At 50.1% G+C, this 13,743-nt stretch overlaps 1 protein-coding gene across 1 annotated transcript; it reads right to left on the bottom strand.

Moving 5' to 3' along the window:
• Positions 1 to 8,314: 8,314 nt before the first annotated feature.
• MYCL (MYCL proto-oncogene, bHLH transcription factor) lies at positions 8,315 to 12,850 on the bottom strand. Its single transcript, XM_052637677.1, has 3 exons — positions 12,770 to 12,850; positions 11,906 to 12,410; positions 8,315 to 8,913 (listed from the first exon to the last, which is right to left on the bottom strand). The coding sequence occupies exons 1-3, from the start codon at positions 12,848 to 12,850 to the stop codon at positions 8,315 to 8,317; spliced, it is 1,185 nt and encodes a 394-aa protein (XP_052493637.1).
• Positions 12,851 to 13,743: the final 893 nt, after the last annotated feature.

Raw genomic sequence — 13,743 nt, 5'->3', positions numbered from 1 at the left:
GCCTTGGCATCATTCCTTCCAAAGAAATCTCAGGGCTGATCTCCTTCAGAATGGACTAGTTGGATCTCCTTGCAGTCCAAGGGACTCTCAAGAGTCTTCTCCAACACCACAGTTCAAAAGCATCAATTCTTCGGTGCTCAGCCTTCTTCACAGTTCAACTCTCACATCCATACATGACCACAGGAAAAACCATAGCCTTGACTAGTAGTTCCAGTTAAAGTCACAGTATCTCCAACAAGAACTCTCTTGATGACTCCAAAGTGCTCTCTTCCCCTTCTGAGGCTTGCAGCCCTTGTTTGAGACACATATTGCCTTATTCTGTGATCATGTTTGCATGCTCATAAACTTCCATTAAAAAAAAAAGCAGAGACAATACTTTGCCAACAAAGGTCCATCTAGTCAAAGCCATGGTTTTTCCAGTAGTCATGTGCGGATGTGAGTTGGATCATAAAGAAAGCTGAGCACTGAAGAATTGATACTTTTGAACTGTGGTGTTGGAGAAGACTCCTGAGAGTCCCTTGGACCACAAGGAGATCCAACCAGTTCCCTAAAGGAAACCAGTCCTGAATATTCATTGGAAGGACTGATGCTGAAGCTGACGCTCCAACGCTTTGCCCACCTGATGTGAAGAACTGACTCATTGGAAAAGACCCTGATACTGGGAAAGATTGAAGGCAGGAAGAGAAAGGGATGACAGAGGATGGGATGGTTGGATGGCATCACTGACTTGATAGACTTGAGTTTGAGCAAGCTCTGGGAGTTGGTGATGAACAGGGAGGCCTGGCATGCTGCAGTCCATGGGGTTGCAAAGAATCAAACATGACTGAGTGACTGAACTGAACTGAAACTTCTATAAGGAACCATCACTTCATATATCATTGTTCTTACTATGTGGCAGGAACTATTCTGAGCACTCACATACAGTAATTTATTTTTAATCTTTTCAACAGTCCTATGAGGTAGGTATTAATAGAAGGAAACTTCTAGGACTTGGAGAGGTTGAATGATTTGCCCAAATATCACATACGTAGTAACCCCAAGCCCTTATTCTTAACCATTATACTATGCCATCTATAGCAACTTCTGTGAATATTTTTGTTTGGCCACAAGACCTGGCTCTAACCCCTTATTCCAATGTTTTTCTAAGTGTGACCATAGGATTCCATCTTCTTCCTTGCTTATCAGCAGGGTAGATTCCTGGCCCTGACCTACTACATCAGTGTTTTGGGGGTTTGTTTGTTGTTTAGTTGCTAAGTTGTGTTCAACTCTTTTGCAACCTCATAGACCATACTAGCCCACCAGACACCTCTGTCCATGGGATTTCCCAAGCAAGAATACTGGAGTGGGTTGTCGTTTCCATCTCCAGATTCTTAAGACCCACTCGGGTGTGAGGATCACTGCCTGAACAAAAATACACATTAGGGGATTTAATGACTGAATGGAGTCATTGACTCCAGCTCAATTTGAAGACACTGCAGTGCCCAGTAAGGACAAATGGAGGGCCCATATGTACAACAGCGTCACAGACTCCCACCTCCTACCTGCCATGGGGCGTGGGATGCTGTGCACCAGTCAGACTCAGGTCTTTGCCCTTCTTTCCTTCTCTGCTCATCTCAGTCTCCCAAATTCCTGGCTACTCCTTCCCTGATGATTTATTGCCTCTTGAGAAGGCAATGACAACCCACTCCAGTGTTCTTGCCTGGAGAATCCCAGGGACGTGGGAGCCTGGTGGGCTGCCGTCTATGGGGTCGCACAGGGTCGGACATGACTGAAGCGACTTAGCAGCAGCAGCAGCAGAGGCATAAATACGTCCACCTCAGATTATTTTAAGTACTCCTTCTGGGAAGATTTCTTATTTTACCAATCCCTTCTATTGCCTTTTAAATATGATTAATTGGTGTTCTAGGTGGGGCTTGTTAAATGGCTTAAATAATATTAATCATTTACTAAGCACTTAGTATCGCTCACAACAACCCTAAGAAGCAGGTGCTATGGTTTATACTTGTTTTACAAATATGGAAATTGGGACTGGGAGAGGTTAATAATTTGTCCAAGGTCACAAAGCTGGAAAATGGAGAGCTTGATTTGGAACTGAGCTCTGTTGGTTGTGGGAGGTTACCTAACCATACTACTTCCCACAAGTTTAGAGGTGATTCAACAGTTACATCTTGGGCACCAACTTGACCCCTGGCACTGAGTATTAATTGTTTAATAACTCACCTGATTAGAGACCTTAAGATCATATTTAGGTTTACTCACCAAAAGAATGGCAATCTTAATACAGGTGCGTACATGCTCAGTTGCTTCAGTCACATCCAACTCTTTTCGACCCTATGCACTATAGCCCACCAGGCTCCTCTGTCTATGGGATTCTCCAGGCAAGAATATTGTGGCAGGTTGCCATCCCCTTCTCCAGGGGATTTTCCCAACCCAAGGATGGAACCCTCATCTCCTGGGTCCTCTGCACTGCAGGCCTGGTGGCTCAGAAGGTAAAGAATCTGCCTACATTGCAGGAGATCTAGATTCGATCTCGATCCCCCAGAGAAGGGACTGGCTACCTACTCTAGTATTCTTGCCTGGAAAATCCCATGGACAGAGGAGCCTGGAGGTCTTCAGTCCTTGGGGTCCCAAAGAGTAGGACACCGCTGAGGGACTAACACTTTGACTTTACTTTTTTTACCCACTGAGCCCCCTGGGAAGCCCAGTCTTAATATGGTTGATCCCTTTAGCAGCAATTCTAAATAAAGACATTAAGAGCTGTCCACTAAGCTTAAAGTAGAAATGTCCACACCCCCATGGAACTTTAGCTAACATATTTAGAGACCTCCCCTTTGCCCTCCCTAGTCACCCAGTCATCAGTCTTCTCCCACTGGTTATCTTATCCTTTGAGTCCTCTTTCACACCCCCTATCACCTTCCAGATCAACAAAACCATCCCCACCCCCCACCTCCCCTCACCATCTGCCCCTCCACCCCTGCACCCATCCCTTCTCCTTCTAAAGTGCATATTCTGAAATATTCTGACTCCAGGGGCACTTAAGATAAATTCAGCACTTCTAAGATAGTTCAACCTGTCTCAGTCCCCCTAAAATAGCTACCAATAGGGGCAGGAGTTAAGCACTCCGTTTAGCCTTTGATTGTCTAACAGAGCAGATGGTCTCTCTTTCCCATGCCACGTGTGTCTTCTCAGCTGTTCCTTATTATCTACGTTCACATCTCTGGGAGGGGTATGTAGTCCCTTAAGTGTACTATTCAGAGGCAAACCTAATTTGTAGAAATTTTTCTCCGAAATCCAGGAATAAACTCCTGGCTATTTTCAGACAAAGATAGAGGTAGGAGTCTGCAGAAGTGAGCTAGGAAGGAGCTTAAAATACTTCACATTCCAGAAACACCCTTTCTTCCCCCAGGAGATGGCTTTATTCCCACTCCTTTCTCAGCAGAGTTTCAGACTCAAAGGAACTGAAGCTTAGAGTCAGGCAAGTCAGGCAGTCTGTACTAGCTGTCTGGGCTCAGACAAATGACTTCAATGTCTCTGAGCTCCAATTTGCTCACCTGTGAAATGGAGCTGATACCATCCTTTCCTCCAGGTTATTGTGAGAATTAAGCAATGTAAAGCAACATTAGCATCAGCTGTAGGCCCTGTACCTAGGCGTTCTTAGGATTTTACTGAGCACTCGTGAATTTTTTCAAGGTCTAGTAAAGGGAGAGAAGCCCCTACAACTTTTCTTATTTCTTAACTAATGGCCTTCAAAGCAGAAGAATGGGGACTTCCCTGCTGGTCCAACGGTTGAGTCCATCTGCCAATGCAGGGCACATGGGGCTGATACCTAGATCCCACATGCCTTGGGGCAACTAAGCCCACGTGCCACTACTACTGAGCCTGCGCTCTGGAGTCCATGCACCGCAACAGGAGAGGCCACCATGATGAGAAGCCCTCGTACTGTAACGAAGAGTAGACCCAGGTCGCCGCAACTAGAGAAAGCCCGAGCACAGCTACAAAGATCCAGCACAGCCCCCCAAAAAAGGATGTTACACTCAGTGGGAACAGAGCGACTAGAACTAAAAGAGGGATATGGAATTTTAAGGAAAGTATCCCAGTAATCCAAGTCTGTTTTATCAAACAGCTATTTATGCCCTGGCTTTGGGGACCTAGGGGTCATAGGGGTGGAGTGGGAAGTTTACCTGCCAGAAGACTGGTTTGGGGATTTGGATTCTGATCTGTGACCTTGAGCAGGAAACCTGTCTGGGGGACTTCCTGGTGGTCCAGTGGTTAGGACTCCATCCCACTGCAGGGGGCACAGGTTCCATCCTTGCTCAGGGAACTAAGATCCTGCAAGCCACAAGGTGTGGCCAAAAAACCAAAACAGAAAAACTGTCTGGGCTCCGGTACCAAGTGGCAGATATTGCTTACTTACCAGGCTGTGATGAGAGTCACTTTGTAAATGTGAGGAATTTATAGTAGCTTTTGGACTCAGGCGTAGGCATGCAGGTGGGCAATATCGACCCAGGTCTCAGCTATAAGGCAGGATTACATGAGATACAGTGGCCTTCTCTTACCATGATGCTCATGGTTTTTCTGACCTGCACCTGTTTTCCTTTCATAGTCCTAGAAGGGGCTTCTCTGGGGCAAGACGAACCTACTCAACCCACAAATGTGGCAGAGTGGCTGGTCACAGGACATTTGCTCCACTTCATCCCAATAAGTGGCAGGCACAGTGGCCCCAAGGAGATAGCTCCAGCAAGCAGTTAAGTGATTAAATTCCCTGTCTACTTCCTCTACACACCCCATGATAACAAAAGAAGCTGATCATTATTATGTGGTGGTTAAGATCTCTGGCTCTAGAGATAGGCAAAGCTGGTTTCACATCCCTTGAACTCATTTACTTACTAGCTGTGTAATGTTGGGCAGTTATGTTTCACCCTTAGAACCTTGGTTCCCTCTTCTGTAGTCCTGGCACATGATTGGTGTGGTCTCACATGTAGGAAGGAGCAAGGTGCTTAGAGATCGGCAGTGCTCCATCAGGAGTGGCTATTATTAAAGTCTCCCCTTTTGCATTTAGAGCAAGTTTCTGAGAACTATGTTCCTGTATTAATCAAAGGAGAAAGGAAAAAAAAATCACATTATATCACCGATTCTCATAAAATTTTTAAAAAGACATCCTGCAAGGGAACTCCCTGGTTGCCCAGTGGTTAGGACTCTGTGCTTCTATTGCAGGCGGCTTGGGTTTGATCCCTGGTCAGAGAATCAAGATCCTGAAAGGCAGTGCATGCATGCGTGCTCAGTTGCTTCAATCATGTCTGACTTTTTTGTGACCCTTTGGACTGTAGCCCTCCAGGCTCCTCTGTCCATGTGGATTCTCCATGCAAGAATACTGGAGTGGGTTGTCACTCCCTTCTCCAGGGATCTTTCCAACCCAGGAATCGAACCCACATCTCTTACGTCTCCTGAAGCCCACAGGGCGGTAGGCATGGTTAAAAAAAAAAAAAAAGGTATTAAAATACCTGTGGTAAAAGTACCACCTGAAAAGATTTAAGGCTTTACAGTTTAAAAACAGTTTAAAGTCTATACTCTGGTGGTCCATTATTTAAGACTCTGCACTGTCACTGCCAATGGCCAAGGTTCAATCCCTGGTAGGAGAACTAAGATCCCACAAGCCTTGCAGTTGAAAAAGAAAAAGTCTACATTTAATGCCTGCCAATCCCTGTGATAAGCTTCCCTTGTGGCTCAGTTGTTAAGTGTCTGCCTGCCAGTGCAGGAGATGTGAGTTCGATCCCCTGGAGAAGGAAATGGCAACTCACTCCAGTATGCTTTCCTGGGAAATCTCATGGACAGAGGAGCCTGGCAAGCTATACAGTTCATAGGGTTGCAAAAGAGGTAGATGCATCTTAGCAACTAAATAACAACAATCCCTTGGGAAGTAGCATTTATCCCCATTTTACAAGTAGGGAAACTAGGGCTTTCAGGTAAAGGTAAAAGGCACAGGATGAATTAATGGTGGAACACCAGGATTTCAAGCCTTCTAAAATACAAATTCAGCACTCTGGAATTCACAAAACAATTTTGTGTTTACTGAGTACTGAACTTACGTTATTTAAACATGTTTGAAATGGCATTTCAGGAACCCAGGGTGGAGTGACCAGGTTAGCAACATGGTTAGAGATCACTTGTGGCTACCCTAAAAAACAGTGTCCCTTGGTTGTGGGAGACATGGTGGGCATAAGCTCCCCCCACCCCCACCTCTGACACATTTGAGATATCTTTTATTAGAAGATGTCCCAGAAGGCAACATTTTAAAATCAGGCAATCAGTATTCACAACTAAATACAAAATTTCAGGTAAATCTGCCTTTTGAAATAAATCAGACTTTTGCAGCAGGAGAATTGCCCCAGAGTTCTTTTTTTTTTTTTTTCTTGTACAAAAACAATTAACACCACTTTGTAAAAGGCATACAAAAATACAGTATTAAAAAGAAGACTGCTCCCAGCATGATACCCAACAGCAGCTTATAAAACCCAAGCTCTTCAGGTGAGACATCAATAACCTACATCCCACCTGTTCTCCAGAGACAGTTCCAGAAGTCAGTTGGCTCCCCAAAACCATGCTCCAGAAGCGGGGGGCTTTTTGCAAGTTCCACTGGGGTTCTCTGAGGCCAGGAAGCAACCTCAGGAACAGACCATCATGCATAACAGGTTTAGAAGTAGCAGCTGGCTTCCCAGAGCCACGTATAGCACTCTAGCTTCCTTCCCTCCCCCATTTTCAAACCGCCATCCAGTAGGCACCTGCTGCCCTGGGCGGAGTGCTGGAAGGGCCGATCTTTCTTCCAGGCCAGACTTAGGGGTTGCCCACGTGACACTTGTTGGGTTAGGTGACTTTCTCAGATCGGAGGCTGTGCCTGGAATCCACCTGGAGAGGCTGAGCCCAGTTGGGTAAAATCCATCATGGTCCACTGAGCAGAGCTCCTGGAAGCTTCTTAAAAACCCACCAGGAAGCTAATCCACCTTCTGGAGCACTGGATGAGTCCCAGCGGCTCTCCCAGTAAGAACTGCAATAAGGCCCAGATTCTGGGAATGGGATTCTGACTCATGTCAGGCTGGCAGAGGGCCCAAGGGTAGCTACAGGGACAGCAAGCTCCTTGGAGTTGCAAGAGAAGCACAGGTTTGTATGGTTCTAGCATCACTGACTCAATGGACATGAGTTTGAATAAACTCGAGAAGTTGGTGATGGACAGGGAGGCCTGGCGTGCTGCAGTCCATGGGGTCGCAAAGAGTCAGACACGGCTGAGCGACTGAACTGAACTGAGTAGAACTTCAAAGTTATCAGTCAGGGGTTGAGATGAGAGGGAAGTGGGAAAGAGGAAGTGGTACAGCTCTTCCCCCTCAGGTGCCTGACATCTGCTTTGAGAGGATTTCCAAGATGGAAAACACCTGGGCAAGGAACACTTTCGCAGCCAGGACTCCAAACCTTCCCCCGGTCACAGGCTGGGACGCTTTGCCCTGTGTCCTGGGGAAGTATTTCTGACCTGTAGGAAAAGGCCTTAGAGCCCATTGCATAACAAAGGTGGAAGGAAACCAAAAAAGCTCCTGGTGGGGATGGGATGGTCTCTGCCCTCAGAGGAAAGGGCCCGGAGGGCCTTGAGACAAAGAATCTAAGAGGCCAAGCGCGTTAAAAGTTCTCAAGATCGCAGCATGGAGAGTGGGAGGAGGGGTGTCAACTAACGTGGGAATATATATATGCTAAAGGTTTCTGACTCCTCAGCTACTGTAAAGTGTCTGACAGTGAGGTAATGGTCCCTGTTGATCAAGTCTGCGAGCTCGTCTTCACTCAAGACAGCTCGTATGTCTCTTGGAAAAAGGAGCCTGGGGAGAGCATCCAAGCCCAGCTGTCCTAGCGTCACCCCAGAGACACCAGTGGGAGCATCCTTTCTCAGTCTAAGACTCATCCGCAGTGTGAGATTTCATGCAGGCTGGAGCCCCCTGACAACATCCACCACCTGTTGCATAGCATCTGTCAGGCTTTTCTTCGGAGCTAGTGAGCTCAACAAACCCAGAGTCTCCTCAGTGCTGCCCGCCTGAGAAGCCAAAGGCGCCAGAGAAGCTACTGCGCTCCCGCAAGTCAGGGCAGAGGGGGAGCCAGGTTGCAATGTTTCCAAGAATGCGAGCCCTTCTTGTGTGTGCACCGGCTGCAATGCATTCTGGGAATCTATTGTCCAGGCCGCCCCACCTGAACTGAAATGTGCAAATTCCTAAGGGGAAGAGGGAAGGTTAAAAAATAAACTTGGGTCTCTGTGAAGACAGAGCAGTCAGACTTTGGTCAGTTAATAGCCACTGAGGTACGCGATTCTCTTCTGCAGCTGTTGCTGCCGACACCGGAGCTGCCTTTTCTCCGTAGTCATCCTCTTCTCGGCTCCCACTAGGGCCTGCAAGTATTCCAAGGCCTTGCTCAGGATCACAACTTTGGGGGCCTTGGAGCAGGTGGCCAGGGTAGGGACCTGATCCCTCAGGGCCAAGAACCTGGAACGGAGGTCATTCCGCCTTTTGCGCTCCAGGAAGTTATGGTTCTTCCTCTTGGTCACGTCCTCAGTGTCAGAACTGACAGGTTTAGGGTTGCAGGACTGGGAAGGCTCGCTTTCTACAGGTGGGAGACTCACAATTTCTTCATCTGCCTCATCTTCCTTTTCTTCTGGTGCATCTGTCTTCAGACCATCTTCACGGGGCCCTGGCTCTGGAGCCTCTCCTTGGGAGCAGCTTTCTGGAGGAAAACGGGCAGCATAGTTGTGCTGTTGTTGATGGATGGAGATGTGGAAGTGTTTCATGCAGGGGTCCAAAGGGTCTGCTCGTACCGTGATGGTGACCGGCTTCCGGACACCCAGGGACTGCCTCTTCTCCACTGTCACAACGTCAATTTCTTCACCCTCTGTCCGAGAAGAGAGATCAACAGAAGAAACACACCCCATGAGAAACACATACACAGACCCTATGCTGGAGTTTGGGAAAGGAGGTGACAGCTTCCCAATTTAGATATAAACAAATTCACGTGGGGAGAAAGACAACTGATTCAACTGTATCAAGGCTAAGGGTGGTGTGAAGGAAAGGAAGAGAAATAAGCAAGAAGGAAAATATTCTCCAATTTCTCTTTGCACAGCAAGGCTTAGATAAGAACAAAAGGCAGACCCAAGCCAACAGCCCCCAGTCTGCACAGGCTCTCCCCTCCCCCACTGACGGGATGGAGAGAAAGAGCTATCGGCCTGGGACAAAGTTTTAACTATAAAGATCTTCCCCAGTCGGGCTCTTTCATACCCCATCAGAATTGTAAATGAGGGGTCTGTGGGCAGAGCTGCCCTTTGTTCCAGCCCAGCACAGCCTGCACTTGGGAATTGTTACTTTTCACAAGTTATAAATCCTATTATTCCCCCACCTCTCTATTCTGCCATCCCTTTCAGCAGAAGAGTCAGAGAAGGGAGGGCTACAACCCATCCCTCCTCACCGACAGAGGGGAAGGAAAGGGTTTCCCTTAGGAGCATTTTGCTCCTGGGTTCAGTGGGTTTCTAAAGTCATCCATCATTTATAGGTCGCCTGCCCCACCCACTTCCCTGGACCAGAAGAGGATTGGATTTGTAATCACAGGTCAGCAGAAGCCGCAGGAACTTCACAGAGGTACAAAAGACCATTTCCAAGCTACTTGTGCTAGGGGGTCAGGAGTTGGGGGGCAGGAATTGAGCGGCAAGGGAATGTCTTGATACAGGGGCCAAAACACTAGCAACACCTGGACATGCCTCTATCATTCCCTTACTCCAAGATCTCTTAGCTTACCCCAACCAGGAGAGGGACAATTAGGGGAGAACGTTACTGCTCCGCACTATTTTGCAGCCCCCACAGAGAAGGCCACCTTTATGCATTTCAGCCTGACAACAGAAGAGCTCAGTTCTCAGCCTCTTTCGCAAATCACGAAGCTTGAGCCCCTTTGTCAGGAAGGCTTCCATTGTGTGGACAATCGCATTATTTCTCCATTAATAAAACCTGACCATTCAGCCCTCCTGGCCCCGAGACCTGTGATTGGCTGGCTGAGCGGAGTTTGGAATGCGGTCTTACTCAGCCCCGAGCCCCTATTGGCTGAGCTTTGCCGTCAGTCACTCTCCCCACCCCCCTCATTGTTTGCAATCTGTTGCATTTTGTTCTGGGCCATGTGGCCTGTGAGTGAACCAGGAGCTTGCAAACAGGTTCAGGGTAAAGGGCAGGTTAGAAAATGATACAGGAGACTTCCCCACTCCCAAACCTTTAATACTTCAGGGTTAAGCCCCATAGCTGGGGAAGGTTCTGCCTAAGAAAAAAATAATGTGAGACACCATTCTCCTTTTCAGAGAGCATGTCTAACTCTACCCAGACAAGGACATGTCCTCAGCTGGATGATCAGGTCAGACTCGCTAACATGCAAAGGGAGAAACTGAGAGCCAGGTCAGCCAAGTCCACACAGCACCTTTATAACATTCTGGATCTAAAACTAAGATCTCCAGATTCCCGAAACAATGCACTTTCCACTCTACCATATCAGCTTTTGTAGAGACACATCTTTATTGGTTTCTTGATCTCAAAGTTCCCATTCCAGCCATTAAACAAACAGAAGGTCTTGGTGTAAAAAGTAGGCAGGTTAAAAATGACCTTAACATAGTGAACCAGAAAAAAAATTTTTTTGGACTTTTCATTGTGTTTCCTTCCTTATGTTCACCCTTAAGTGTATGAGAACCTCCATACCCATTCCCCAGTTCCCTCTAAACGGTCATGTAAATTATTCTTTTTTTTAAAAAAATTATTCTTAAAAGCTACTTGAGTTTTCAGTCCTGATTTATCTGACACAAGCCTCAGTGTGCAAACTATAAAACACCCTCCCCAGTATTTCTCATGGGCACTTCGAAGAAGAGGTTAGGCTAAGAACGACATAGTCTGGTGGCACAGATGCAGCAGGCTGTGCTCAGTGAGATGTACACTTGCATTCAAGGATGGGGAAGGGGAGCCTGGAGCTCCATATCTGTGACCCCCAGCACTAACCCCAGAGCTTAGCACAAAGTAGAGGCCAGTGAACATTTGTTGAATACAAATGAAGCAGCTGAAAGCCCTCAGATGAACTGTTCCTAGAGGAACACCTCACCAAAGGCCAGAGCAAAATGGCAAGATGTACCACTTCTCAGATAAGATAACCAGTAAGTTCCTCTAAACATCAGAGAAGTGCCTGGTTGGGATGGAGGATTGAGCAAAAGAAGCTGGCTGGATGGCAGGAAGCTGGCGTTCACTTCTGGCAATTTCCTATTTCTAAGCCTCGGTTTTTCCATCTGTTAATGGGGAGCAGTCATTCCTCCATTACAGTCTCATGGGTGATGTGAGGATGAATACGTGGTAAGAGGTGGGGATGGAGGAGGAGCCATTATTGTCATTTTAAAATAAAGCAGGCAGGAGACCAGGTTTTTTAAAGGATGAAGGCTTTGGCTTTGCACAAAAGGCTTCTCAGCTTCTCTCCCCAGGGGAGTGAGTTTCCCAGAGAAAGAGACAGCAACACAAAAATTCAAGTCTGGAGTGACCCTTAAGGGACCCTTTCCAGCCTTCGGAGGGCAGAAATCCCCTGTGGTCCAATCCCCGTATTGTTCTCCCTAAGTGCCAAGCCTCACCCTGTCTCCCTTGTCCCCTGGGGCTCCAATCATCATCAAAGGGACGCTGGCTCCCACGCCACTTCTTCAAACTGTTTACTAACACTCCCACGTGCCAGACAGACACCGCTGGGGGCTACACCGGCAGCTTCAGCCAGAGGAAGAGGGAGGTGGCGGAAGGGCTTGCGCAGACCCAGTGCCTGACCTCAGCGGCAGAGGTTTGGCCACCCATGGGGTGCCCCCTCTTGGATGACCCGGGGCGGTCCTTACCCGAGTCGCTTGGGCTCTCGGACCCCGAGCAGGCCTGGGTCTTGGGCTCGCCCAGCGGACAGGGGGCAGCGGGCGCCGGGTTGCCGGCTTCGAGGCTGGGAGCGCAGTCCGGGGCGGCGGGCGCCTTGGGCGGGTTCCCCCGGGGCGCGCCAGCGACAAGCCGGTCGCTCACCGCTCTCTCCAGCCGTTCCCGGGCCGAAAAGCCGCTCCACATACAGTCTCGGCGGATGATGGAAGCGTAGTTCCTGCCCCAAGCTTTCGAGTGACCCCGGGATTCTGCATCGTCCCCGGCGCCCCCTCCGGGCCACGGCTCCGGAGGACCAATTCCGGGGCCCGCGTCTCCGTCGCCGGGACCGGAGCTCCAGGGCGGCGACGTGGGGGGCGACGGCACCAGCTCGAATTTCTTCCAGATGTCCTCGCTGGGCGCCGTGGAGCGGTAGAAATCCTCTCCGCAGTCATAGTCGTAGAAATAGTGCTGGTACGAGTCGAAGTCCATGTCCGCTCCCTGCGGGAGGGAAGGGGGATGTGCTGACCCAGGTGCGGGCCCAGGGAGGGAAGCGTCCCCCGGCCCCCCAGTACAGCTGGCTGCCAGGCTCTCGTACGTCTCCAACCTCACGGCTTGGAGCCCGCGCCCTTCCCTAGCGTCCCGGGCAGCCCGGACCCAGGTCAGCGTGCCTGGGGAAGCCGCTCACAGCGCGCGGACTAGGCTGCAGGGAGCGAGTTCAAAGCAAACTTTGCCAGCGCCGCCCGGAGCGCAGCTCCGAGGGCCCGGCCGGGTCGGGCGGGGGCGCGCTGTGCCCAGAAGGCAGCCTGCAGCCCGTCCCCCGGGACCCGCGCCCGTTCCCAGGCTGCCCGCAGCCTCACCTCGCTCCCGCCACCGGCCACCTGGAGCGGACCGGCTCCCCGCCCGCTCGGGGCAGCGAAGCAGCCCGCACACTTGCACATGCGCGCCACCGAGTGCGAGGCCCGCACACAAGCGCTAGCCTCCCAGCGCGCGCTCCCGCCCTCGCTCGCGCACGGCGGCCCGGACGCTCCCGGGAGCGGCGCGGGAGCGCGAGGTGCAGGCGCATTGTTTCCAGGCTGCCTTATATCTCGTCGCGCGCCCGCGGCTCAGGGACAGGGGCGGGCCCTACGGGACCAGCCCCGCCCACGCCCCGCCTCCTCGGTCGACAGGTGGGGGCTGTGGAGTCCCAGGCCCACCAAATGAACTGCACAGTGCGGAGCGCGGAGCTGGCGGCGGGCTGATGCGGCCCGGCGGTCGATCGGTGGGGTCGTAACTCTTTAGAGAGGCTCGGGAGGTCCTCTGGAGGCTGAGCGAGAACGGAGCTCCTTGCATACTCTGGGTTCAGGAAAACTACTCCCTGCTCCGCGAGCCTACTTCCCCGAGCTCGCCCCGTTTAGTTTTGGTACGTCTGGCCCGCGAGAGGTGAGGTAGTAGGGGCCAGCCGCACCTCGACCGCGCCGCCTGGTGGTCCTCAGCCTTAAACCCCAGCCCGGTCCCCGGCACTGTCTTCCTCACCCTTTGGCCCCGCTTCATCAGCTTGGTGTTCCCAAACCTGGACGGACCTCAGCGAAGCAAGGTGGTGAAGATTCCGGAGCCTGAAATTGAAACTTTCTGAGCTTCAGTCTCATCTATAAAATGAAGGGACGGTAATACCTCACAGAACTGTTGTGAGGGTTTAAGAAGACAGTATCTAGGGAAGGGAACTAGGCCAGGAGAGGCAAGCAGAACAAATTTAGCTCCTGGTATGGGTGATAAGGAGAATTTTCCCCCAAGAACAGATCAAGGCGATTCCCCTCCCTCAAACCACACACAAAACATTCTGTATCAGCTGTCC

The sequence above is a fragment of the Budorcas taxicolor genome, chromosome 3 (assembly GCF_023091745.1).
Source record: "Budorcas taxicolor isolate Tak-1 chromosome 3, Takin1.1, whole genome shotgun sequence".
NCBI lineage: Eukaryota > Metazoa > Chordata > Mammalia > Artiodactyla > Bovidae > Budorcas > Budorcas taxicolor.
This window is presented reverse-complemented; position numbering and strand designations above follow the sequence as displayed.

Bases quoted from the DNA above. Each gene is read 5' to 3' on its own strand.
- MYCL (XM_052637677.1), bottom strand. From the start codon at position 12,850: ATGTGCAAGTGTGCGGGCTGCTTCGCTGCCCCGAGCGGGCGGGGAGCC. The intron at 12,411-12,769 runs GTGAGGCTGCGG...TCCCTCCCGCAG, and splicing joins TGGCCGGTGGCGGGAGCGAG to GGAGCGGACATGGACTTCGA. The intron at 8,914-11,905 runs GTAAGGACCGCC...CTTCTCGGACAG, and splicing joins CGAGAGCCCAAGCGACTCGG to AGGGTGAAGAAATTGACGTT.